The sequence below is a fragment of the Fusarium keratoplasticum genome, chromosome 1, assembly GCF_025433545.1.
Source record: "Fusarium keratoplasticum isolate Fu6.1 chromosome 1, whole genome shotgun sequence".
NCBI lineage: Eukaryota > Fungi > Ascomycota > Sordariomycetes > Hypocreales > Nectriaceae > Fusarium > Fusarium keratoplasticum.
This window is the reverse complement of record NC_070529.1, coordinates 4,001,465-4,026,843: the sequence shown is the minus strand read 5'-3', so window position 1 is coordinate 4,026,843 and position 25,379 is coordinate 4,001,465. Positions and strand designations below refer to the sequence as shown.

General features: G+C 54.8%; 12 protein-coding genes across 12 annotated transcripts; 4 read left to right on the top strand and 8 right to left on the bottom strand.

The window, feature by feature from the left end:
• Nucleotides 1-318: 318 nt before the first annotated feature.
• On the bottom strand, nt 319-1,283 carry NCS57_00120500 (putative maintenance of ploidy protein mob1; the record flags this gene model as incomplete). Its single annotated transcript, XM_053051275.1, has 4 exons — nt 319-560; nt 610-743; nt 797-890; nt 950-1,283. 4 exons carry the CDS (start codon nt 1,281-1,283, stop codon nt 319-321), a joined length of 804 nt encoding a protein of 267 aa, XP_052919790.1.
• Nucleotides 1,284-2,140: 857 nt separating this feature from the next.
• Nucleotides 2,141-3,896, bottom strand: NCS57_00120400 (DBR1 domain-containing protein; the record flags this gene model as incomplete). The annotated part of the gene is made up of 3 exons (XM_053051274.1): nt 2,141-3,622; nt 3,685-3,786; nt 3,843-3,896. The coding sequence occupies 3 exons, from the start codon at nt 3,894-3,896 to the stop codon at nt 2,141-2,143; spliced, it is 1,638 nt and encodes a 545-aa protein (XP_052919789.1).
• Nucleotides 3,897-4,656: 760 nt separating this feature from the next.
• On the bottom strand, nt 4,657-5,339 carry NCS57_00120300 (Elongin-C; the record flags this gene model as incomplete). The annotated part of the gene is made up of 3 exons (XM_053051273.1): nt 4,657-4,678; nt 4,737-4,877; nt 5,170-5,339. 3 exons carry the CDS (start codon nt 5,337-5,339, stop codon nt 4,657-4,659), a joined length of 333 nt encoding a protein of 110 aa, XP_052919788.1.
• Nucleotides 5,340-6,049: 710 nt separating this feature from the next.
• Nucleotides 6,050-6,961, top strand: NCS57_00120200 (uncharacterized protein; the record flags this gene model as incomplete). The annotated part of the gene is made up of 3 exons (XM_053051272.1): nt 6,050-6,292; nt 6,343-6,546; nt 6,599-6,961. The coding sequence occupies 3 exons, from the start codon at nt 6,050-6,052 to the stop codon at nt 6,959-6,961; spliced, it is 810 nt and encodes a 269-aa protein (XP_052919787.1).
• Nucleotides 6,962-8,007: 1,046 nt separating this feature from the next.
• Nucleotides 8,008-8,811, bottom strand: NCS57_00120100 (GrpE protein-like protein; the record flags this gene model as incomplete). The annotated part of the gene is made up of 2 exons (XM_053051271.1): nt 8,008-8,451; nt 8,509-8,811. The coding sequence occupies 2 exons, from the start codon at nt 8,809-8,811 to the stop codon at nt 8,008-8,010; spliced, it is 747 nt and encodes a 248-aa protein (XP_052919786.1).
• Nucleotides 8,812-9,333: 522 nt separating this feature from the next.
• Nucleotides 9,334-10,726, top strand: NCS57_00120000 (PCI domain-containing protein; the record flags this gene model as incomplete). The annotated part of the gene is made up of 3 exons (XM_053051270.1): nt 9,334-9,515; nt 9,572-9,654; nt 9,720-10,726. The coding sequence occupies 3 exons, from the start codon at nt 9,334-9,336 to the stop codon at nt 10,724-10,726; spliced, it is 1,272 nt and encodes a 423-aa protein (XP_052919785.1).
• A 374-nt stretch (nt 10,727-11,100) lies between these two features.
• Nucleotides 11,101-15,531, bottom strand: NCS57_00119900 (uncharacterized protein; the record flags this gene model as incomplete). The annotated part of the gene is made up of 1 exon (XM_053051269.1): nt 11,101-15,531. One exon carries the CDS (start codon nt 15,529-15,531, stop codon nt 11,101-11,103), a length of 4,431 nt encoding a protein of 1,476 aa, XP_052919784.1.
• Nucleotides 15,532-16,265: 734 nt separating this feature from the next.
• Nucleotides 16,266-17,404, top strand: NCS57_00119800 (uncharacterized protein; the record flags this gene model as incomplete). The annotated part of the gene is made up of 3 exons (XM_053051268.1): nt 16,266-16,435; nt 16,488-17,224; nt 17,277-17,404. The coding sequence occupies 3 exons, from the start codon at nt 16,266-16,268 to the stop codon at nt 17,402-17,404; spliced, it is 1,035 nt and encodes a 344-aa protein (XP_052919783.1).
• Nucleotides 17,405-17,802: 398 nt separating this feature from the next.
• NCS57_00119700 (uncharacterized protein) lies at nt 17,803-20,404 on the bottom strand (the record flags this gene model as incomplete). Its single annotated transcript, XM_053051267.1, has 7 exons — nt 17,803-19,035; nt 19,082-19,543; nt 19,601-19,834; nt 19,884-20,012; nt 20,061-20,128; nt 20,187-20,306; nt 20,374-20,404. The coding sequence occupies 7 exons, from the start codon at nt 20,402-20,404 to the stop codon at nt 17,803-17,805; spliced, it is 2,277 nt and encodes a 758-aa protein (XP_052919782.1).
• Nucleotides 20,405-21,056: 652 nt separating this feature from the next.
• On the bottom strand, nt 21,057-21,475 carry NCS57_00119600 (uncharacterized protein; the record flags this gene model as incomplete). The annotated part of the gene is made up of 3 exons (XM_053051266.1): nt 21,057-21,128; nt 21,198-21,312; nt 21,444-21,475. The coding sequence occupies 3 exons, from the start codon at nt 21,473-21,475 to the stop codon at nt 21,057-21,059; spliced, it is 219 nt and encodes a 72-aa protein (XP_052919781.1).
• Nucleotides 21,476-22,085: 610 nt separating this feature from the next.
• On the top strand, nt 22,086-24,177 carry NCS57_00119500 (uncharacterized protein; the record flags this gene model as incomplete). Its single annotated transcript, XM_053051265.1, has 4 exons — nt 22,086-22,665; nt 22,716-22,905; nt 22,952-23,544; nt 23,591-24,177. The coding sequence occupies 4 exons, from the start codon at nt 22,086-22,088 to the stop codon at nt 24,175-24,177; spliced, it is 1,950 nt and encodes a 649-aa protein (XP_052919780.1).
• A 160-nt stretch (nt 24,178-24,337) lies between these two features.
• On the bottom strand, nt 24,338-25,285 carry NCS57_00119400 (uncharacterized protein; the record flags this gene model as incomplete). Its single annotated transcript, XM_053051264.1, has 1 exon — nt 24,338-25,285. One exon carries the CDS (start codon nt 25,283-25,285, stop codon nt 24,338-24,340), a length of 948 nt encoding a protein of 315 aa, XP_052919779.1.
• Between the last annotated feature and the right edge of the window lie 94 nt (nt 25,286-25,379).

Below are 25,379 nucleotides of genomic sequence, written 5' to 3'. Positions count from 1 at the left end.
ATAACACGACTTGGTGCTCTTGGCTTGACACCTTCAAGACACTAGCAACAGACAAAGCAAAGAAGATAATTGCACAAAAGACACTTTCTTCCTGTAGTGATTCAGGTTCCGTACCTGAAGCTGTGTTCATCAGAGGAAGCCTCCTTTTATCAAGGACAAACCGTCATCTAAACTCGTGCCCTCTACTCTGATCATGATCATACAACTTAAACAGCTCCCTAGCCCCTCCAAGTCCTAAACCGAACGCCCAAAAACTCCTGGTTGCTAGCCTTGAGACATACACGCAAATACCCGGCCCATCTAGCGATCAAGCTTCTCCTAGTCGCTCTTCAACATGCTGTCCACCAGGTCTCCAAGGGGGCCCCAGTAGTCCCTCCCACTCGCCAAGCTGTGCTCGTCCACAAAGAGCACGTACTGCTTGAAGCTCGTGTTGAGGTGAGGCTCCAGACCCAGCTCGCGAATCACGGGGTAGTGGTGGCAGTAGATGTGCGCGTAGACACGGTACATGCGCTTGAAGATCTGGCGGACCAGCGCTGGGAATGACTTGGGGAACGGGACACCTAGGAATGTCAGTGATGTAGTTAAGCTAAAGGACGCGATTGTAGCTACCAATCTTGCTGGGCAGGACCTGTTCGTTGTCAATATTGGACTGCACCCATGTCATGAGCTGCTCAATGTATGCTGGAGCTGGCATCTTGGTTGGGCGCTTGTAGTTTTCGTTGTCCTGCCAGAGGTACTCGAACCTGCATGCAATCAGCTTCTGCAATGGTGTAATACCCGTGAAGGGCAGTCGTACTCATCGGTGGCCTTCATCTCCGGGCATGACTGCGGCGAGCAAAACTCGGTGATGGCTCCGTAGAGAAGGTTGATCTGGTTGTAAAAGTCCACCACTAACAGTTCCTCATTAGCCCGCCATCTCGCTGCAGGGCGCATGCTCGTCCAAACTCACTGTTGACAGCCAACCACTCGTTCTCATCCTCGCCCTCTGGGAGCTTGACAACCTTGCGCAGGCTGCCGCCGCCGAGTGTCACCTCAGCATACTGCCGAAGCTGGTAACTAGCCGATCCGCCCTTGCCCACGCGCGGGCGAAACTGGTTCCTCGTCCGTTGGTTCCTATCGATGACGGTCTCCGAGTCAGCAATCGTCACTTCGGCCACCGCGGGTGGCGGTACGGGGTCTGAGGCGATGGAGATGGGGATGATGGTCGTCTCCATCTGGTGCATCGTCGACAGGGACTTGGGGCTCAGGTAGCGGAACATGTTGGCGGTGTGCGGCGAAGCCATGATGATGACGATGGATGGTTCTTTCGATGGGTACTACTAACACGGTGGTCAAGAAAGCTTGAGCCATGGCGGGCAATCGACGACCGAGTCGAGGCTTTGGAGAGATGCGATGCTGCTGCTGCTTCTGCTTCATTCCAGCGGTTAGCGGGGCAATCGGCGTGACATTCAAGACGACGAGGGGAGGCGAACAAGATGGGCAGAGGCTGATGAGACAAAGGGGCTTTTGTCTCGTCTCTTTTATGTACGTATATGCGGGAGTATGACTGCTGGAGGTTTTGAGTTTCGCGTCGGTGTTCGAAGAGGCTGGATATCAAAGGCGGGCGGAACGATAATGATGGCGTAGGTAGTGGAGGGAAGAGGTTTGGGTCGCCAGCCGTTGTTTACCCCATTTCCTGATTGGTGCCGTTGCTACGGAGCTCATACCCCCACCACCGTCATACCTCAGTGTCAACCCGGTACATCAATCTGGAGAATGGTTGTTTACTCTCGGTTTTATTTAAAAAACCAACAGGGGGCATGTTTCTGTTGGGTTGGATGGTCGCATTGAACAAGCCTGTGCTGTGAAGCAATAGGCTGGAGTGGCTACCTGAGCAAAGTAGTGCTGGAGATGCAACTTGGATGGAGATGCCTCAAGACAACACCAAGGCTGCATTATTACTGCTTCAACAACCCCTAGTACAAATTAGAGATACATACAAGGCTCTATATGCTCGTTCTTTGATCACCCTGACTCTGCTGGCCCATAGATCCCAGGAACCAGCACTGAATCAGACAGAAGCCTATGGACACCCTCCATCACATCTGGCCGAGCCTGGGTTGAGCAAGCATTCCGTTTGATCAAGTACGGGCCCTCATCATTACCATCTGCCCCTATGACCCCTTCCCCGACCCCTTCCTCGCCCTCGGCCACCTCCTCGGCCTCTACCGTGACCGGAACCTCTGCCTCCGCCAAACGAGCGTCTCTCTGACTCGGCGGGGCCTTGAGCTCTTCTTTCTTGCCTCTCCTCCTTGCTCGCGTTCCATTTGTTGGCGATTCCGAGAAGCTCGCAGAAAGCAACAGTTTGTGGGCTAGTATACTCCTCCGGCTGCTCGTCGACGATTTCTGGGGTCCCGGCGACATATGGTGGAGCAGTAATCTCAAAGTTGTACGGCACGTCTAGCTTGCCAGGCTTGACGATGTTGTCTTCCACCCATTTTTGTTGGGCTTCGATGAGCGGTAGGTACCGCTCTTCACCTAAATCAGGTGGTGTCTGGGCGCTTCGATCTCCAACGACGAGAGAATCGTGAAAGACGCGAGTGATCGCAAGCCATTCTGGGTCATACTGCAGTCGATACCGAGGTGATTCCTTAGCCGGAGGATACTCAGAGCTCATCTCTGATTTGAAGGGCTGAATCTCGCAGAGCTGCAGGAAGTGTCGTCCGGGCAAGCACTTGTCTAGAGCAAGGAACCGAACCTGCTTGTTGGTGATGCCAGGGGGCACTGGTTGGCCTGGTGTCTTCTTTGGCTGCGGACGAGCAAAAGATGCAGGGAGTTGCGCCCTCAGCGCATCAGATACCGCATTTGACTCTTCTGCCACCTCCTTCTCTTTGGGTTCACTCTCCTTGGTCTCCTGCTTTGCCTCTGGTTTGGTCTCATCCCCATCATCGTCGTCTAAGTCCAAGTCGATCTCGTCAGGATTCGTTTCTGCAGCCACAGGCTCAGAAGCAGTTGGTTCCTTGCTTGGTTCTGGTGCAGGCACCTCTGCATCTTCATAGGTCTTGAGCGCACCGAACTTGACGTGCAGATGGGCAGAGAACCAGTAGGGCGGTCGTAGGCGGTCCATGACGTACTCTGCGGCGACACTTCCGAGGGTGCCATCTTTCGACTCTTGGCGGAAATCCCGCTTCTTCCTGAACAACCACTCCTGGTCACCGTGCTTCTCGATAGCGCGCGGCCAGTCGTGACTGAGACCGACATCCACCTGCGTCCGCACCTGTAGTAGTTTGCGAACATCAAACTCGCGGACGTGGTACCATGACTTAACATCGTCCTGATTAAAGGGAAGCCGCTCGTGGTGCGGCTTGCGGTAGTCAAAGCCCTTCCAAATGCCAGAGAGACCAGCAATGCGCAGTGGACCAAGACGCAAGACGTTGGCGGCGCCCATATAGTAAATGTTGGGCGCGACCCAGCCACCGTAGTAGAGCTCCCATAGATGCGAGCTGGCTTCGTGGTTGCCAGCAATGAATATGGTTAGGTAAGGAGCTTTGCATTCTCCAGAGTAGTACTTGGGAAAGTCTCCGAGGTGGCGATACTTGACAGGACAAGACATGATGCTCAAATCTGCAGCATTCCGAACAGACTGTGGCGAGTGGTGAGCATGTGCCTAGAGAGTACCGGGATCAATATCGAGAGCCAAAATACCTGAAAGTCGCCGCCGATAATGAGGACATCAACGCCATCCCACCCGCGATGCTTGCACGACTCGGCGACAGAGGCGTAGATGGCATCGAGTGTACCGTGGCCCTTGGAGCTGGTCAATCTTCATCTCGGTCAACAAATGAATCATCAAGAGCACTCACGCAGCCTTCAACCGCAACACGGACGCCCTGCGTCTCGAATGTGTTGGCGGCCATTTTGCGTTTTCTGAAGTATTTGGAGTTGGGAACTTGCGGGCTAGCGGTCACGCAGAGAAGTCTTCGATTTACGGTAGAACGGTCGCTGGCAACGTGACACCAAACAAACCTTCCAAAGAGAAATTGCCTCTAAATTTGCATGCCATGTGCTTGACAGCAAAACTGATTAGGTATTAGAGATCAAGGAGCGAAGGAATGGAGAGAGCTATTGACCAATAGAACAGATTTAGACGGCATAGGTACGCACTGGACTCTCTACACACACTACGAGATCAAAGGTATGGCACATTCTCTATGATACAATACGTAGGCAGATATCACGGAATTACGACAAAAATCAGAGTCACGTCAAAGAAATGTTGCCCTTCAGAAAAAGCGAAAGCTCAATGCGTCAACTGAGTCACGCAGAGTGAGAGGGATACTTCCATCTTCCATCTCTAATAGACGTTCGACCCACGGAGGAGCAGAAGAGAAGAACGCATATGCTGAAATGGGATTGTTGTGTCACGCCTGTGTTGCCTTGGGTGAGTCTTCAAAGCTTGTCTTGAATGTGAGTTCGTCATCATTATTCGTAATAGCATCGATATTGCTTCTCGAATGTGCCGCCGAATCTCGTCCGCAGTGTAGCAAAGTCATCTGTATCCTTACCCAACTCCCCAACTCCGATATTGTAGCGCCGGCCAACAATGCGAGGTGCAGATGTGTAGAGCAAAGAAAAGGGTAGAAAAGTCAAGCCCGCAGAATCTGACAAGAAAATTCTTCACTTCAAGCTCATGTTTGCCCTAGCCGAAATTAGTATCAATGCATCCCACTGGAGCAGTGCGCGGCTGGGCTGCATACTGGTCCAGGCCCAGGTAATCTGCTGCGGCCAACAACTCAAGGCAGAGCTCGACCGGGATGTCCATGTCGGGAACATCCTCGCTGTCGCGGTAACGGTACCAGTAGTGAAAGTACTCGACGACCTTGTCCAATACCATGGCGCTGCGATTCCACCATTCATCAGCGTCTTGCTCTTCCAGTTCAGGATGCAGCCAGCAAAAGATGAGCGCAGATGAGGCCGGGTGCGGTTGTGGTCAGGTCAAGTGTAGTGAGTAATCAGCCAGCCCGACCGAGAAGGATCTCAATCGTTCTGTCAGGAACGTGTCGTGAATTTTGTCATCAATCCACAGAGCAAGCCATGGTCACGGCTGAGGCCATCCAAGGACTTGGGAAGACCGGGGTTGGAAGAGTCGGCTGAACAAACATGGCCAACACGTTGATGGCATCGACCTACCTCATCTCCTGGAAGACGCACCGGGCATCTTGAGCCTCGGCGAACTGACTCCTCACGTCGAGCATGCCTTTGATGATGGGGCTGACGAGGGCGGCCTTGCGCAGGACCACAAACTCGAAGCCATCGCCAGAGACGAGGGTGATGTACTTGCTGGGCTCTGCAAAGTCCATGCTGACTGACGGTTGTCTTGAGATGTTGCCGGTAGTTGTGATGTGGAAGGAAAAGAAAGAAGAAGCCCCTTGCAGAAGGATTTGTGAGAGAAGTGCATTTACGAGAACGCGTCTGGACGAATCACGGGCGCGATAAGCCCCAGCCACATGGGAAATTTTTCGGTTGGGTACGTGCACGGGCCTTCACTCTCTTCTCGTCACTCTGACATCCGATGCTAGTGGAAAGTTTGGCGCTGCTTCAGCTTTCCGCAGTTGCCCCGTCAACATGTTTACTCGGGTAACTTGGGGCGCAACAAAGCCACACTTGAGACTTGACTCCCATAGTCCTTCCGCTCGTTTGACCTGCGCAGCCAGTCCAAACTTGCAGCAGACATCACATCTCCAACTCAACCCAACTCAACTCGAGCATCCACGATCCTCAAGAGCTGTTTTACCTCTCAGTCGCCCTCGTCTAAAGGTCATCCATCACCTTATCACACACATCTCTACATCTCACGTTTATCTCATCGGTCGATTCCCTTCCACCCCGCATCGCTACGACGAACACAACCGATTCTACTCTTGTATCCTGCCTCTGAAGCCTTTCTGCTAGACGAGACGACGCACATCGTCTGGCCGACTTTTTCAATCTCCGCCGACCAGGCCACGAGGTTGACGGCTGAGACAAATCTCCACCGCCAACCCTCTGAGTGACCGCCTTGCGCCCAAGCATGGCATCATCCTACTCTCGCAACTCTTACTACGACACCCTCGAGCAGCCCCGACGTCAACAGCGCACCCGCTCCAGCGAGGGCACCGTCAGCACCACTATGAGCTCGTCGACGGGCCGCGAGTCGGCAGCGACTCACGTCACAGAGGCTCCCACCTACTCCAAGAAGATTGTGGTTGTCGGCGATGGTGGTTGCGGCAAGACTTGTCTTCTTATCAGTTACAGCCAAGGATATTTCCCAGAGGTAAGCGACACTTCCTCATCCGCCCCGAAACGAATGCTGACCGCTCCTAGAAATATGTGCCGACCGTCTTTGAGAACTACATCACCTACCCTATTCATCCGCCCACCGGTAAGACGGTGGAACTTGCATTGTGGGATACCGCAGGCCAAGAAGAATATGACCGTCTCCGACCGCTCTCATACCCCGAGACCGACCTCATCTTTGTATGCTTTGCCATTGACTGCCCCAACTCGATAGACAATGTGCTCGATAAGGTAAGAATCCCCCCTCTTGGGCGTCCGCAAAGTACTAACCATGTCTTCGCAGTGGTACCCCGAGGTTCTGCACTTCTGCCCATACACGCCGCTTGTTCTGGTCGGACTCAAGTCAGATCTCCGCTACAAGAAGACATGTATCGACATGCTCAAGACCCAAGGACTTACGCCAGTCACTACCGAGCAGGGTATGGCTGTCGCCAAGAAGATGGGTGCGCAGTACATGGAGTGCAGCAGCAAGGAGATGCGCGGAGTCGACGAGATCTTTGAGCAGGCCATTCTTACTGTCGTGGCCAATGACCGGAAAACCCTTGAGGCTTCAGCAGTGGCTTCGAGCTCTGCCAAAGAGGGGAGGTCATCACTTCCCGGGGCGGGACCCGTTAAGAGGAAGAAGAGAAAGTGTCAATTCCTCTAAGGCGTCCACAACCTGAGATGATTGTTTTGGATTGAGGAGCTTTTCCGACTCGAGACTGTCCTTCAGTTCTTGGTCTCACCTCTCCTGGGGAGAGGGGGGTCAAGCACAATAGAGAGGAGGCAGCAGAGCGGGACGGCATTAAAAGAGTTGTAATGACCATCGCATGAACAGTGTTTCTTATAACGATTGCACTTTATGTTATCTTTTTCCTTTTTTTGTTTTATCACTGTTCAACATCGACAGAAGATCCTACGAGGGAATGAACCGAGGAGGTGAACCGGCAGAGGTTATTGGGAAGCGCTCCCTCGATCATCTAGGGATCGCCTCGGAGGTATACGGGACACACAGAGTGGTGTTCAGATGGATGATGGTTTGGCATGGCACGGCACGCAACGCATTGGGATTATGGAGTGATTTAGAAGATCAAGGATGGAGGGAGGACAACAATCGGGCTATTTCTTTGTACTGGGGCGGCATCTGGGCAGAGCACTTTCTAGATGCCTCTACAACTTGTTGATGGTCTTTTTTTTTCTTGTTTGTAGTATGGCACTGTTCACTCGATAGGGTTGTTGGGGTAGGGTTTTTGAAAACATCTTTAAAAGCAGCTTGTGTGTGTGTGTGTGTGTTATTGTGAGGTATGTGGTGAGGCAAGGTTTATGTTATATCATGAAGCATCTGCAATGGTAAGACATGATTGTGTGGACCAGAGTGAGCAAGATACTCTCGACATCTTCATTGGGTGGGTATATCCTAGAGAGTCCGAGATCAAAGTTGGTACAGCCAAATCCCCCAAGGTCATTTCATGCAAGAAATAGTAGCGGCTTCCCTCCAGTCCGCCCCGGACCCCGCTCGCCTGTGTTATACACATCTTCTTTATGTACAAGGTCCCAGCTCTTGTAAACTTTTTCTTTTGTCCCAGCATCTTTTAACCGTCATCATGAGAGGAGCATTCATTATACACTGTGAGCCAACGCCGACCGATAACCCTTTAATAGTACACGCAATTGCGGCCCAGGAAGGGGATCCTTCCCGGACATTAGAGTAGTTTAGTTGTTCTTGACGACACCGACCTTGGCGGCGCGCAGCACCCGGCCGTTGAGCTTGAAGCCCTTCTGCTGGACAAAGAAGACGGTGTTGTCCTCCTTGTCGGGCTGGGGGGCCATGAAGGTGGCTTCCTGCTCGTTGGGGTTGAACTTGTCGCCCTCGGGGTTGAGGCGCTCGAGGCCGTGCTTCTTGAGGGTGCTCATGAGGATGTCCTCGGTCATCTTGAGACCCTCGTACAGGTTGGCGAGGTCCTGGAGGTGCTCGGGCTTCTCATCGACGTTGAGCTTCTCCTGGGGGACCATGCCCAGGGCGCGGTCCAGGTTGTCGACGCTGTCGACGAGATCCTTGGCGAACTTTTGGATGGCAAAGTCGCGGGCCGTCTTGACCTCACGCTGGGTGCGCTCTTGAAGGTTGCGGAAGTCGGCGACAGTGCGCAGGCACTTGTCCTGGTGTATAGTCAGTATATGCGAGGGATTGTGTGGCTTATCAATAGGGTCACTAACCTTCCAGTCTCGGGCCTCGGTCTCTTTGGCCTCGAGGGCCTTCTTCAGCTCGGCAACAGAGTCGGCCTCGCCATTGGCGCTCTTCTCCTCCTTCTTGGTCTCCGTCTTGGCCTCCTCGGCAGGCTTTGCAGAGTCAGACTCCTTCGCATCGCTGTACCATCTTGACACGGCGGGCTGGGCGGCTCTGAGGGTGAAGGCGGGCGCCGACTGGAATTGCGACTGGATGAAGGGCCGAGGGGCGGCGGCGGCGCGGGGAGCGGCGCGAAGGGCTCGGGAGGAAGCAGTGACGGCCTGGCGGAACATTGTGAATGAATTAGAGGAAGGGGGTGAATATACGGGAGTGAAGAGAGATTGGAGGTGGGAGAAGAGAATTGAAGCTGGTGGGCTTATGTAGCGGGCTGTATGATCAGGAAGTTTAGATCCCCTCCACTCCGAGTTAGGACTGAAATTTTAAGCTGTCGGCATGATCCAGAGGCTGGCGCCGGCTGCGCTGCCGGGGAAGCTTCCAGCATTGAAGGGCAAGGTACGTAGCGGCGGATCAACGAAAGCCCGCCAGAGCTCATGCCCCGCTGGAGTTGGCCAATCATCTATCACTACAGATAGCAAGGACCCACCTTTTGCTGGCCTACGTCGTGCTCTGGCAACCTGGAGGCACGGAAGGCTAGCTATTGCTTCAGTGTGTCTGCCTCATCCAACGAAACAAACACCATCTCGACGACAACCATTCCACCCTCATCAACGCCATAACGCTTGCCAACTGCCCTCGCCGCCCACCCATCACCATCTACGAACACCCCTCCGACACGCGCAACTACTCCTCTCACAATGGCGGCGGCCGAATCGGCGAGGGTCCAGGAAGCACAGAAGCTCGCCAAGTCAGACCCGAGGAAGGCTGAGGCCATCTACAAGGAAATCATCTCCCAGGCCCCCAGCGCCACATCCGATGCTGCCACCCGCGAGTACGAGACGGCCTTGATCAGCCTGGGCGAGCTGTACCGGGACGAGAAGTGCGCGCTGCCTGTCAATATTCTCTATTGCTGTCCCCCACTAACGCCAACGACAGGAAGACGCAGGAGCTTGTGGATCTAGTCAAGGAGAGCCGATCAGTATTCTCTTCCTTTGCCAAGGCTAAGTCGGCAAAGCTGGGTATGTCTTTGTCTTACGAGCCCTTGCGCTTACGTCCATATCCCCCAGCTAACACGGTGACGTAGTTCGCCAACTCCTCGACCTCTTCAAGGAAATCCCCAACAGCACCGATATCGAGATCGCCGTCACCAAGGACTGCATAGAATGGGCCACCGCCGAGCGCCGCGCCTTCCAGCGCCAGGACCTCGAGGTCCGCCTCGTCGCCCTGCAGATGGCTAAGCAGTCCTACTATGAAGCCCTCGGCCTCATCAACGGCCTCCTCCGCGAGCTCAAGCGCCTCGACGACAAGCTCCGCCTCGTCGAGGTCCAACTCCTAGAGTCGAGGGTCTACCACGCCCTCGGCAACATCCCCAAGGCCCGCGCCGCCTTGACCAGCGCACGCACGAGCGCCGCCAGCGTCTATACCCCCCCGTTGCTGCAGGCCAACCTCGACATGCAGAGCGGCATGCTCCACGCCGAGGACAAGGACTTCAACACTGCCTTTTCCTACTTTATCGAGGCTCTCGATGGATACCACACCCAAGACGAGGGTCCCAAGGCTCAAGCTGCCCTCCAGTACATGCTTCTCTGCAAGATCATGCTTAACCTCGTCGACGATGTCAACAACCTCATGACCTCGAAGCAGGCCCTCAAGTACGCCGGAAAGAATCTCGAGGCCATGAAGGCCATCGCCCGCGCTCACTCAAATCGGTCACTTGAGGAGTACGAGCGTGCCCTCTCTTCTTACCGCTACGAACTGGGAAGCGACGCCTTTATCCGTAACCACCTCCGCCGCCTTTATGATGCCATGCTCGAGCAGAACCTTATCAAGGTCATCGAGCCCTTCTCGCGCGTCGAGATCGACCACATCGCCAAGATGGTTGGCCTTGACACGCAGCAGGTGGAGCGAAAACTGTCGCAGATGATCCTCGACAAGGTCATCATCGGCGTCCTCGACCAGGGCGCTGGCTGCCTCATCATCTTTGACGAGACGCAGCGGGATGAGTCGTACGACGCGGCTCTGGCCACTATTGAGAAGCTGAGCAACGTGGTGGATGTATTGTACACGAACCAGGCGTCCATGCTGGAATAGAGGGGATGGGCTGGGCTATCTGGGGCGGCGGGAGTGCGCCGCGCATCTGTATGTAATATGTCACACAGTAGATCAGGCGTTTCAAGAGGGAACAGAATCGTCTATGCTGAGCATTTTTTTCATCGCTGCGTCATTGTTCATGTGCTTTGTACTGCTATGTCTAACTTTCATATCCTAGATAACGGTGTTTTGTAAAAAGGGGTATGTGGTGATGTGTGTGCGTGGGTAGGCGTGTAACCAACAATTGCAATGCAATCAATGCTTGAACGATACAAATTGGTATCTCCTCCAAAGGACAACTCATCGAAACGCCTCATGCATGCTAGACCAGCTAATTCCCATACTTTCATAAAACTCGACTCAAAAAAAAAACTTCAGTGAAACATGACTCGTGATGACGGTCTGTCGACGACGCCTTGACTCCTCCTCTCTTCGCCGAGGATCAGGGCAAACAGCCTCTTTGCCAGCGAGGCCTCGTCCCAGCCGCCGACTTCGGCCTTGAAGGCGTCGACGCAGTCTAGGTGCCAGCGCTCCAGCGTCATGGATTCGCCCTGGCTCTTGACTGTCTTGCCCAGGTACTTGTCTGAGCGGCGCTCGTAGTTGGTGCGATAGGGCCCCTGGCGGCGTAGCTGGAGCAGCTCATCCAGGAAGAGCCAGTGCTGCCGTGTCCAGACGGTCTTGGACAGGGGCTGGGGCTGTTGTTGTTTTGCAACGGGTGAGGCGTCGGACATGGAGACGTCAGAAGCCACGGCATTCTCCTTGTTGGCATTCTGCCGGGGCGGTGGTCTCAGACGTGGACGCTGAGCTGTGTTGCTGGACTGCGATGCCGCAGACGAATTGGACAGTCGGCGCTGCTGTCGAGCTTTGGCCTGCTCAACAGGAGAGAGAACGCTGCTGGTGAACTCGACCACACGACCGGGTGTGTGTGGTTTAAGGGGAGAGCGCAGACTCGACTTGGTTGGGGACGCGTTCTTAGGTGGGAGGGGTCTGAGAAGGGGTCGAGATGGCTCAGGAGAGTCCTCGCTAGCATTTGAAGTCTCTTGCTGCCACCTTTGGATGTCGGCATGAGAGAGTTGCATCCTTGGCGGGGTAGGCGCGCTATTAGTTGGTGCAACAGCTTGAGTTGAAGTCTTGAAGAAGGACTGGCTCGGCTGTCTTCGTTGGGGTGTGAAGTTCCTCTTCTGTGGCACCGAGGGCATCTCGTGCTCTTCAAGTTCTTCAGGTTCTGACTGCCCCTCAGTCCCCTCCTGCTCTGTAGAAGCCCCTTGTGACTCTGCTTCCTCTTCATGCCGCCTTGATACTGGCTGTGGAGCGCGGACAGGAGAGAAGAAGCCAGCCCGAGGCCCTGCTCGAGGCCGTAATTCCTGCTGTGGCAGCTGTGGAAACATGGAACTTGTTGGTAGGGTGGATTCTGTTTCCACCGGTTCGGGCTCAGTTGGCCGGGGTGCAGGCTTCTTGGCTGACAGAAACTTCTCGGCTAACATCCCTGGGATAGTCGCTGGTGAAGAGAAGAAGGTAGAAAGGTCGAAGCGACTAGCCTTGACTGCAGACTCCGGGGCCTTGTTCTGCTGCTGCTGGGCGTTGCCCCTCTGAGAGAGAAGTGAGTATTCCTCTGCTTGAGCTGGCTCCGGCACAGCGTCCTCTGTGGCATCAGCGTCTGATGCTTCCGCGTCTGCTCCCTCCTCTACCTCCTCCTCTGCCTCCTCCTCCTCCCCTTCGTTGGCTTCTTCTGTGACTTCCTGAACGTTCCTTTGGACAACGGCCTCTATCTCACGCTGTGCCTCACGACTTGTGCGTTTCGTCCAGGGGCTAGGTAGGGTGCTCCGCCTAGGAGTGGGAGCCTCGGCCGTCTTCTCCCTGGAGTGTTGGCGAGCCGCGCGAGGAGACGACCGCTGTGCTTCGAACTCCCAAATGTCCATATCGTCACCATCCTGTTCAGGCTCCTCATCTGCCTCGTCCGTTGCGCCATCTAGTTGGCCTCGATCGATAGCTGGGCTCTTTGCCTTCCCAACTGTCGATCGAGCAAAGGCCTCAAGCGGAACATCGCCACGAAGATTTGCGCTAATAGGGCCCTCGTTCTCCACCCAACTCATTCCATCCTCACTGCGAGGCTGGAAAAGGAGAGAGCTTGCCGTAGATTCCCGAGATGATCTCCGTGACCGCCGTGGTGAAGGATCACCGCCACTTCTCTCAAGCGCTTCCATAAAGCTAGCTTGACCAGTGTGTCTGGTGTCCGTACCAAAGGGATCCTCGTATGCCTCGTTGGCCGGGGGTATTTGAGTAACTGCTGGGAAGGCAACGGATCTCCCAGGGCTGGCGCTCAGACGTCGGATCGGCTGCGATTCCCGGGGTCCCAGCTCTCTGCTCACAGAGCTCCTGAAGGGGCTCCGCAGGTGTTGCTCACGTGTCTCTGGCGAGGGAGGATCCGATGTCACGCTTTGCAACGCCCGTCCTGCTCGCACGATAGGGGAGAGTGTAGGCCGTAGCACCTTCTCCGCTACTGCTTCTGGAAGAAGTGACTGGGGATCCTGAAGAGGAGACGTCATCTGGTTAAGTGGCGTAACCTCAGGCTGACGGGCGTCGTTGGGTACAAATAAACCTGTTGGCCGCGGCTCGTTGATATCCGGTAATTCCTCGTCCTCTTCCGGCTCGTTATCCTCCTGCATCTCTTCAGCAGGTTCATCCACGACAGCGTCCTCAATATCTTCGTTGACGACTTCCTCCACAATTTCCGGAACAATCTGGACTTGGCTGGCCGAGGATTGTCCGGACGATGGAGCAGCTGGAGAAGAGCCTCGAGGGGATGTAGATGTGGCCGAGGTTCCCGACATGTGTATCGATTTTTCGGCATGATCCTCTTGAGCATCAAGTTGCGGTGGGGTATCGTCAGGGGTAGGGAGACGTCCAGCGTCCGATTGAGAGACAACACTTCCATTGGAAGCTACCGGGGGGTCTCTCTGCCCTTCCTGTTCCTGTTCTTGTTCTTGTTCCTCCTCTTGCTCTGGCTGTTGTTGTTGCTCTTGCTCTTGCTCTTCCTCCTCTTCGACTGGCTGAGGAGGCTGCTCATCCTCCATTTCCACATCTTCATCTTCCAACAATGTCTCATCCACAACATTTCTTTGAGGTCGTCGTGGCGTCGCTGCTTCAAGTACAGCATCTGGAATTTCAGAAAACGAGTCATCGTACAAGTTCGACTCTTCATGATCTGGGGGGACCGACGATCTTTGGCCCCCAGCAGTAATAGGGGAGTCATGCTCTTCTGGTGCCTCCAGTGCCGCATCTGCATTCTCTCTTGCGTTCAACTCCAATACTTGGCGCCGTAAGGGTGAAGATCCCATTCTCCGAGGGCTTCGAAGCCACCTTGGGGACATGTTGCGATTCGGCGAAAAAGTCAGGGGAGGACGAATGCTGGGTTTCCTAGGTTCTTCTCGGGGTGGAGAGGAGGCAGGCTCAGCTGGCTTGGGGGCTTCAGCAGATTCCGCCTCCGTGTTAGGCCTGTCCCGCTCTTGCAAGGACTGGCGCAGAGATTCAAGCGTGTTGTTGATGATCATACTTGTTTCTTCGCCAATATCGTTCTCAGTGACTTCCTGGACGGAGCTGCGCAAGTTCGCCTGGAGCGATGGAAGAGAGTCCATGAAAATCATGCTAAAGTCTTCGCCAGCCGCAATGGTGTCGTTGTTCATAGGTTGAATTTCACTTTCAGGTTCGTCTGCGGAAGAGACATCGCTGCCTGCCGGTGGAAGGTATCCATAGTCCCCAAAATCCGAAGTATCGGCCTCTTGTTCATGGTCAGGGCTCGAGGGCGCAGGCTCTCTTTGCGCTATTCGACTTGAAGGCCGTGGGGTTGGTTCGTCGTCTAGAGTTGCCATCCAAATATCCGAATCAGGCTCCGAATGCGGTAGAGCCGTAGTATCGTTCTGGGCGGTATTGTTCTGGGCTTGATTTGCTTGCAACCCTTCAGCTTCTGAAGGAGTGATGATCAGAGTCATCTCATTGTCAGCTTCAGAGTCGTCACCCCGAAGAGAGGGGAGCGCAGGAGCTTCATTCATGACTTCCGCCACCTCTTCAGGACCAAGTTCCTGCCGTCTCCTTTCGATATCAGCAGTTCCTCCATCCACGTCAGTTCCCAGCTCGCTGGGTGGTTCAACAGGTCGATTCTTGGGCGGTCGACCTCTTCTCTTTGTTCCTGGCGTGCGGCCTGCGTTGGACCCTACCGTCTCGTTCCCCGTCTCCGTACCCTTCGATAATCGCGGTCGCCTTGGTGTTTTCTTGATTGGAGTTCCCGACTTTCTCTTGGTGCCTGCGCCGGGTAGAGGTGTTCCATTTGTTTTCCTCGGCCGGCCCCTCCTCCTCGGGGTCGCGTTTGGGTCGGCCATCTCCTCCTCAATGGCCTTCTTCAAAGGCACAGTCGTCGTGGTCGCCATCTCTCTCCGCCTGGACATTGGTAACAAAGGACTCGAAGTCTGGAACAGTTTTCGTCGCGCGCTTCCCGGACCTGCCGTCGCGCTTGGCTCTTCCGTCTCGACCGTCACCAGTAACTTCTGGGGAGCTCGATCGTCGCCGACCTCGAGCTCAAACATCTGCTTCCTGGGCGAGGTGCCCAGGGTGGAGAACCGGCTGGACCGTTGGCTGCTGCGGGGGACGCGGCGCGTTGATGAAGGCAGGACCACGCTCGTATCGATGGTGTCGTTGAGCGGATCAGGCGACGACATGATGTCCGCACTGGGCGTGGCGATGTTGGCAACCGAGTGCCAGCGGACTTGGAAGGCTTCGGACTCGAGACCGGACTTTCTGCGCCGTGGCATTGACGAGCAGTGGTAGAATTACTCAAAACAATCATGGATGGGTGGGATATGCCAGATACCGCGACGCTGGGCTGAAGGTGGTTAAACCCGCGGTGTGGGTGTGCGACTTGCAAGGATGAAGCGTGTGTGGCGGTCGATTTGTTTACTTAGACCTGGATGGGGCCTAGCGCGGGCACCGCGTCCGCACTTTTTGTTTCTCCTTGGCTCCGAGTTTGGGGATCCTCAGATCCCGAGGTTCGGTCGTTTAAAGTGGCTCTCCTGACAATGCCTTCATCAGGTTTAGCGTGACACGGTAAAGAGCTGGGCTTGCCGGCCTGGTCTTCCCCACGTCACATGCCGGTCCAACCAACAGAAGTGGAGGGGAAGGGGAGGAGGTGACTTCATTTTCAGATGCGGAACATTGGCCGATTCCAGCTAAGGTTACTCGGTATCATGTCCCGACCTCGGTATTTTTAGGGGCACAGGCTCCTCCTCGAGTCAAGTTGACCAGACGCCGATCCCGAGATAGACGCTCTTAAGCCAGGCAGGCCCTTAAACCAGGCTTAGGCATGTTCTTGACTGGGTTTTAAGTCGAGCACGGCCCCGCGAAACCGTCCATTTCCCCAGGTTTTATAAGTTCCCCAATTCCCCTTGCCTGACGGTGACTTGACTCGATTCGCATCCCCTCCACGCATTGAAAGCTCAAGCCTCTTTCTGTCTGTCGCTGCTCGCTTAAGCATACCCCGACGCGCATCATGTCCGACAACGCCGACAAGGAGACCACCCCCCAGGTCGAGATACCTGAAAAGGTCGAGATCACGCCCGCAAGGGTCGTCGTCACTGAGAAGGCGCCCATCCCCCAGAACGACAATGTCGCCCACGCCCTCGCCGGCGCTGGTGGTGGTCTTCTGTCCATGGTCCTGACGTAGGGCTGGTCCCCAGTGTCGCATCGCGATCGCTAGCTGACGAACATCCAGGTACCCACTCATCACCCTCTCCACGCGCGCCCAGGTCGAGTCCAAGAAGGCCGAGAGCAAGTTCAGCGAGGCCGTTGGCAACATCATCGCCCGTGAGGGTATCTCGGGCCTCTACTCCGGTATTAACTCAGCCCTCTTCGGCATCAGCATCACCAACTTTGTTTACTACTACTGGTACGAATGGACCCGCACCTTCTTTGAGAAGGCCGCTGCCAAGGCCGGCCGCGCCGGCGCGAAGCTCACCACGGTCGAGTCCATGATCGCCGGAGCCATCGCCGGGTCGGCCACCGTCATCATCACCAACCCCATCTGGGTCGTCAACACCCGGGTCACCACCCGCCAGCAGGAGAAGAAGAAGGACGACGTCGAGGCCGGTGCCGAGGCCAAGCCTTCCAAGCCCCCCAGCACCATCGGCACTCTGCTGCAGCTTCTCAAGAACGAGGGGCCCCAGGCTCTCTTTGCCGGTGTCATTCCGGCCCTGGTCCTCGTCATCAACCCCATTCTTCAGTACACTCTCTTTGAGCAGCTGAAGAACACGGTGGAGAAGCGCCGCAAGGTTACCCCTACTATCGCCTTCTTCCTTGGTGCTCTGGGCAAGCTGTTTGCCACCACCATCACCTACCCCTACATCACTGTCAAGAGTCAGATGCACGTTCAGAGCGAGGGCAAGAAGGAGGGCTCTTTTGCCGCTCTCCGCCGCATTGTAAGCGAGAGTGGTTACTCTGGTCTTTACAGAGGTGAGTATCTATATCCACACTTACACGGAACGGCATGCTAACAGAGAAACAGGCATTGGCCCCAAGGTCACCCAGAGCGTGCTGACTGCCGCCCTGCTCTTCGCCTTCAAGGATGTGCTATATGAGCAGACCGTCCGACTTCGCATGGCCGGGGCTGCTCGACGACGCGTTGCGGCTTAAGCGATGCTTCACAATCCCAGTTAGCTCAGGCGCGGGTCCCACCTCGACTATCTCGCAGACCCAGTATTGAGGGCAGACCAATCGCCTTGATACCGATATCTCGGCAGCCAATACATTTGCGGTGAGAATGGAATTGGCATATCAACAGATTCTGACACGATGAAACCGGCGTTTCTTTTTGTTTACTTCTTTGATTTACAGTCATTCGAATACATATTCGAATCTATTGTCAAGTCTACAACAGGGACGGAGAACGGATGGATGGATGGATGGATGGAAGAGGAGGCAAACTCTCATTTGGATACCCAAATGTACAACTATACCTGTGAACGCACTCTAGATTTAGCCTCATTTTATCCTTTACATTATCATTTATCCTCTTAGGCCTCTCCCATCTCCTAGGTAGGGATTATCCGAGGCACGATCCACCAGTCGTGATAAGATTTATCCGGTGTGGGCACCTCGGCCTTGATCTTCAGTTCACCGGTTTCCTGCTCCCTCTTGACAGCCTTTTGCAGCGCCGAGATCGCTATTCCCGTCGCGATGCAGGCCTTGAGGGCATTCTTCTTGGACCCGACCCACCGGTCGTGGGAGCCTACAGAGAACGAATCATCGGGCGTGAACTTGGACAGCACCTCGAAGCCCTTCTTAGCACCTGCGAGGGCCTTCTCTGCGTACTCGAGGATCTCTAGAGTCGTTATCTCGGGCTGCGATGTTCCTTGAGTGAATTCGTCAAAGCTGGGGAGTGTTGGCAGGCCAATGGCGGCAAATGGCCGCATTCGGAGGTCGTACCGAAGCTCGTCGTTACTGTAAGGTCTTGGGGGCACCTTGACGAGCTTCAGCCGGGTAAGGACGGTGTAGAGACAAGACAGGGCGTCCGACAGTTCCCATGTCACGGCAGAGTCGAGCAGCATCAGCCGGATGAAGGCCAGTGATCGTTCGAGCTGGCGGTCGACGGCTGGATTCGAGTGCTGTGAGGCTGCCCGGGACTCCTCTGCCCTCCGGATGACAAACGACTTGATCCTCTCCGTGTGCTGGACCCTCCACTTAGCAAGGTAGTTCAGGTACCAATACATGCCAGCGAGTTCATCTGGCTGGTAGACCTCCAGCTCAAAGCCCAGTTGCACGATCCATTCCATCAGACGCATCTTGTACAGATATGTCCATGATGAAAGCGGAAGTGAGTACGTTTCCATTGGGATGCCCATGCCTGTTGATTGCCTCATCGGCCGTTCCTTGACCTTGACTTGGATGATCTGGTCAATCTCCTCAGCATCCGCCTGGAGATTCTCCCAGTCCCGGATGATGTGGCAGAGCGTGCGTCGTACACGGCATCGGTTCTGGCAGAATGTCCGCAGCACATCCAGGAAGGGCTGTGCTGCTCTCTGACGGAAGAGCTCCATCTGCTCGGCCATGACGAAGCGCGGGTCCTGAGGAAACTCGATCTCGTCGTTGGCACGGTCAAGCTGAGGGCTTGCGGGCATAGACACCGTAGCAAAGTCATCATCCATGATCTGGCGGATGCTCATGGAACCCAGAACTTCCATCTCGTTAAACAGGAACGTTTGCAGCAGAGTCCGCACGTATACCAGTGGCTGGGGCTTCTTGGCTTGGAAGGTTGACACAAATGTCTGTCTGTTGTTAGCATTGACCTCCTGAGATGGGAATGCTTGTTACCTGAAGACTCTGGGAGTCGCTGTAATGAAGCACGTCGATCAGCTGGGCACCATCCTTGAACAGCCTCAACAAATGACCAAAAGCGTCGTCAAACTCCAACTTCACGATGGGTCTCGGAGGCATGGTACTAGCAAGCTTGCGCTGCAGCTTGGCGCTGAAAGCTTCGTCGACGGGCCGTCCTAGTGAGTGAGATGACTTGATGCTCGGAAGTAGTTGCAGGGCCTCCAGCCACGGCTTCCTAGCGACACCGGGTTCCCTCATGTGCTGGGGGCATTGGGTAGCATCCAAGAACAAGGATCTCAGCTGTAGCCGACGGTCAAGGGCTTCTCGAATCTCGTCGCTGACTTCCTCGCCCAGCGTGGCTAGCAGGTTCCTCGCTTCTTGGATGGCTTGCTGGACGGCCTGTGGCTGTATCTCGGCAAGCAGGGTCCTATTGTACGTGTTTGTGACAAAGTCTTCCTCCTATATACAGTGTCAGAATGATTTTGATCTTGAGCCCGGTGCAGTGATGATACTCACCTCATAGTAATGTTCAGACCTAATCCTTTCATTCACGTAACCACAGGCCTTCAGCAGGCCGAGACAATAAGCCCTGAGAATCTCGAGCATGCTGGACCTGCTTGGGGAATCATTTGGCGCGTTTCGAACAAACCGGGCTTCTCCCACACTGATTGGCGTTGGCATAAGGAGGGCCTCGGCGTAGACGCTGGTGAACAGAGTCTGTGAGAGGGGATATCCCAGGTGCCACGCCATCTGGGAAAATGAGCACAAGTCCAGTTATCAAATAGTGAGAAAGACTCACCTCGTGGCAAAGAAGCTGATCTATAACCCCTAGCACCTCCTCCGGGAGCAGCGGCCGACTGACATCATACAGCTCTTCAAGATCATCGGCTGACTTGACACAACCGCTGTCCATCTTGGGATCCATGATCTATGCCTGTGAGCCTCGCCATGAGTCGCGTCCACTCCGGAATCATACCTCGAGAGCCGCGACGGACTCAAAAAGCGTAAAGAATCCATCCTTGACGAGATCGCCGGGTGCGAGAGCTGCAAGTGTCAATCGCGGGGTTCACCACAGAAGCACGAGACCACGGCCACGACCTACTCTGAACAGCCTGAGCGAACTTTTCGGTAATGTCAACGGCGAGGATGCCCTCGGTCTTGATATCAGGCGGCGGCGGAGGCGGCGGATCATATTCCTGGCCCAGCGATAGTCTCGCGATATCTAGGCCTCAAAGTCAGACTTTTTGACGGGGTCATCACCATCTCCCATCCATCTTTTGGGTACCCACCGTCCGGGATCCCGATACCGAAGTCGGCCATGTCGACGGTTTAACGCGACGTCCGCCGCATCAAAGGGGATGGGGGTATTATCGCACGAGCGGGCGTGCGAGGGTGAAAGAAAAAGGGCAGAAATTATTAGAGAGTGAAGTTAGGCAAGGGAGCAAGATGATGGTTCAGATGGTTTAGGTTCCACTGCTCCCGTCTCTTTTGGGAGCCCAAAAAGTCACCAGATGGCAGATGAGATCGACATTCACAAATGAGCAGCGTGAGCGAGAATGACGATTGTGGTGAAATTGGTCAAGGTATAATGAATGGTCAAGTTCTACTGTCATGAAATCTGATTGTTGACGATATGGGTTTTGTGGAGAGGCACCTGTTTTCCTCGGCGGTAGCCGGGTAGCCTCGAGTTGCGTCCCGCCGAGCATCACCAGTGTAGCAGTCGAGATGGGCACAGCATACAATCACCAGCAATTTTTCCTTGGGGGTCCGTCAATTGCAGTCGTCGTCTTTTTTGGTTGATTGATAACATTGCAGCAATCGTTATTGATACAGTGGCACTAGGTGCATGCAATTGGTTGCCCTCCCCGTGAGCAGGCTGAGCTGCTCTGTTCCATCTCATCTTGGGCCGAGCAACCCCTCGGGCGCCACGCTCCCATTATCCACGCGCAATCATTCCCAAAGTCGATCTGCTTTAAGCAGCGTTCTCGGCGGCGTTGGCGGCGTTGGCAGCGGCCAGGTTCTGGGCCTCGCCCTGCTTGCCGTTCTGTTGAGGTAATTAACCCGTCAGTTTTCCATGTCCAGTTGGTTCCGCATCGCCGGGAGGTCGCCTTACCTGCCACTTGGCGAATCGCAGGTCCATCTCGCCTCGTCGCTCGGCAGCGATTCTCTTATCCTCCTTCAAGCTTCGGCGGACGACGCGGGCGGCGACGGCCAGGTAGCGGTTGTAGCTATTCGGAAAAAGGGTTTCTGTTAGCTCTCTCGGTCTCGGGGCTCGGACACGGTCGGTCGGGGGGAGTGAGAAAATCGACAGGACAGTTCCAATGGTCGAATCGGCAGGGCGAGGGGTCAATTGACGTACGTAAGGCCAGCGGCTTTCCACGCAGCAGTCATTTTGGCGGTGTTGAAGGTTGATTGGGGGGGAGATGGGGATTTTGGTAGTTGGTGATGGCTGAATCTTTGCTCCGAATTACCGGTCGACGGCTGAGCTAGGATTGGTAGCCTCAGGCACCCACTCGCCCACCCGCTTGCAGCCGCAGCCGGTAAACAACCGGATATGTGTTCACGTGACTCAGCCGGCACTTGGGCGGAATGAGCCGCGCATCCTTGGTCCATCTCCATATGCACGCGTATCAATAAGCAGAAGCGATTCTCTCAAAGAGACAACCATGATGACCAATGCCTTAGTCAAGATGGAATCGGGTCTCGATAAGCTTAAACAAGAGGTGCCTTTATTCTGCCACGATGACGATTGTGCATCTTGACCGGCTGGGGGCGCCCAATGGGCCGCCAGACACACCATCAAACGCCAATGATAGCGGCATCAACTTGCCAGGGGCCAACACGACGGCGGCCGCCCTACATCTGTAATTTGGGGTCAGCGACGAGAATCCTTGTCTTGTTTTTGCAGACTCTTATTTCTTCCTCGTCGCGCCCTCTTGCTGTCTTTTTCTGATTTTGCAAGCGTGAACTGTCTTGTTTTCTCTTGTCCGACGGTATCGCCATGTCCTCTAAGCCCTCCGCGAGACGGCGCCAGCCGCAGAGGTTCGCTCTGCCCAATGGCAAGGAAGTGATCGTGTCCCTGCCCGAAGATTACGACAACCTGCGCAAGAAGTACGGCAGCCAGGACGAGATACAGGTCGAAGTCGTCCTCCACGGTTCGACAGAGCACTGCAACTATCTCAGAGAGACTCGAGATCATCACGAGGGTCGTCGAGCCAAGCTGCGGGAGCGGCATGGTCCAGCCTTTGAAGAGTGGGAAGACGTGCAGAGCCAGCTGGATACCTTCAACAGCGAACTGGACCGGCTCTCTACCAACACCAACGGTCTGAGCGCCAACTTCAACAAGTTTGGCTATGGCGCTGAACTGCGAACCTACAATGATGATGAGACTCCAGATTTGGATACGTCCACGTCGGATACAGTCTCCATCGCCTCGAGCTGGAGTCAAGCCCGACTGGGAGAGACTACAAAGCTCTTTAAGAAGCCCGTGGTGAAACAATGGTTTCACAAAGGCTTGCTATGGCGCGCTTCAGAAAACACAGAAATTATGGCTATCGAGCTGTTCTTTGACCTCCTCTACGGTAATTCCCCGAATCTCATAGCATAGCGTCAGCGTCTAATATATCAATAGTCGGCATCATTCACATCAACGGCGAACATGTCTGGGCTGAACCGACCGGCAAGGAACTACTCCGCTTCGCAATCACCTTTATCATGTCGTGGAAGATCTGGGCCGATGTCACTTTGGTCTTGAGTTGGTTCGAAACCGACGACGTCTTGACTCGATTGGAAATTCTGTTCGAGATTGCCTGTCTCTTAGGGTATGTTAATCGAGCATTGAAAAGAAGAATAATCTAACCTGTCAAGATTCACCACCAACATGACATACGCCTTTTACGACAACGAGGAACACAACACGTATACGATGCTGGTATCTTTCTATCTAGCTGCGAGATTCAGAACCTTGGTTCACTACCTGGCTACCGGTTTCCTCCTACCCATGATCCGAGGCGTCATGATTTGCGAAGCCATTAACGTCTTGATACCCTCCGTCCTGTGGATCGCCAGTATTCATGTCGAGATGCCCTCAAGGCTGGGCCTTATTTGGGTGGCCCTCGCCCTCGACATGTGGGGTCAGAGCATCATCACTGGGCTCTTCCGGTACGGAAGGATGGCCGGTGAGAAGAGCGGCATTGGCAAGTTCCTGGCCAAGGTCTTTGAGTTCTATCCCGCCGTCAACATTGAGCATCGAGTGGAACGCACCAATGCCTTTGTGTCACTGGTCTTTGGATACTCGGTTGTAGGCGTCATGTTCCAGAGCTATGGAGGTTATCACGTCAACTCATTCTTGGGAAAGGCTGTGCTTGGGCTCGTTCAGGCGTTTGTCTTTAACTGGATCTATTTCGATGTTGATGGCAGCAACATTGACATACATGCTATCAGACGTTCTATCATTTCGGGTAAGTGCTTCTAATTCATTTTTAGACTATCAACTAACAGCAAAAGCCACCGTCTGGAACTACGCCCATCTTCCATTCATCATGGGTTACATCCTTGCCTCTGCCGGACTATCCAAGTTGGTCCTGGCAACAGACGCAGGCGGCGCCAACGCCGAGCAACTCTCGGAGCACTACTCCCACCGTGCAGAGGATAAGGTCGCCAACGGTATTCGATTCTTCTATTGCCACGGCCTAGCCATCGCGCTGCTCTTCATGGGAGTCATTGCCTACTGCCACGAGCATCGCAAGCCGGCAACACTTCGCTGGAGCAAGAATACCCGACTAGCCAACCGTTTTGCCGTCTGCATCGTCATGTTCCTGCTCCCGCTCGCCAAGAGCCTCAACTCCCTCAACCTCATCTCCATCACACTCGGTCTGACCGTCTGGGTCCTGCTGGTAGAGCTGTTTGGCAAGTCGTGCCGCAACGACCCCTTTATCGGCGAGAAGAAGGGATGCAGGGTGCGATACTCATGCAAGTGCAGCAAGAAGGACTTTCAGAAGGCAAATGTCGATGAGAAGCTGGAAGTGCCCGTTGCTGAGGTTCTTGAGCTTGGTCCTAGGGAGAAGACTGCAGTTGCAGACGTGCAGGACTGAGAACACATGAGGAGATCAGGATATCCGAGAACTTGGAATAATTATCCATATATCAGACTGTATCTATAAAAGTCAAACCAGTTCCACCATTCTATATAGAACACAAAAACATAAGAAATACGTGGGTATCAACATCATCACATCCTTCACCACTAAGCCCTCAGGGACCACCAGAAGCACCTCCCATGATGACCATGGTCTGATGCATTCTCCTCCTGTCAACCTCCTTCTTCATCATCGACACGCAGCTCGCCACGGCCAACAGCTCCATCTGCTCCGCCTCTCCCTTCCGGTCAGTCCACTCCCGCAGGTCCAGCATCAGCCGACCTCCGTTGCCCGCCGTGCTCCTCCGGGTGCCTGGGGTGCGGAGTCCAGCGCTGCGGACAAACTGCGCGACTCTGCTGCGGCGCTCCTCCTGCTTTCCGCCCTCGAGAGCGACGTTGGTCACCCGGTCGAGGACAAGTAGACAATCGACATCCTCGCCGACAGAAGATTGGGCTGCTCGGCGTTCAGCACGGCTGCTGTACCGCCATTCAAAGGTACCGAGGTGAGTTCGCATGACGACGCTGCGTGTCAGACACCCCTTGCAGCTGAGCTCAAACTCCTCATCATGCTCATTCTCACCCGCACCGCCGAGAAGTCGGATCTTGGGTGGCTTGCCAGGGCCGAAGCGGTACGTGGTGGTGCAGATAGGCGTCTGGGCTGGGTCGTCTGGGCGTGCGAGGAAGCAAGATCCCGAGTTGCGTGCCGGACGGATAGAGACGTACTCTGCCTGCTCGAGTTCACCAGTAGGGTTCACGCCAAATACGTAGATAGGGTCCGGACGCGGGGGCAGAGGGAAGGCGATGAGTGCAAAGCCGGGGGCTTCAATCTGGAGGAGCTTTGTTGGGTGAAAGCCAGATGGGTCTCTGGCAGATGAGCTAGAGCCACCGTTTTCGTAGGTGGTTGTGTATCTTGGGAGGGACTCTGCTGAGGAAGATGCCGGTGAAAGCTGGGCAAGTTCGTAGCCTTCGGTGGCCTCGTAGTCCGGAGGGAGGGTGGAGTGTCCCGTGGATCGCCGGTGGAGGCCGGAGGCCGGGGCCGAGATGGTCTCAATTGTTGTTGTCATTGTGTAGATGCCTTTGTATGGAAACTGGGGGTTGCTTTGGTGTTGTTGAAGATGGGTGTTTTTGTTTGCAGAAGTGTTGACTTATAGTCTTATA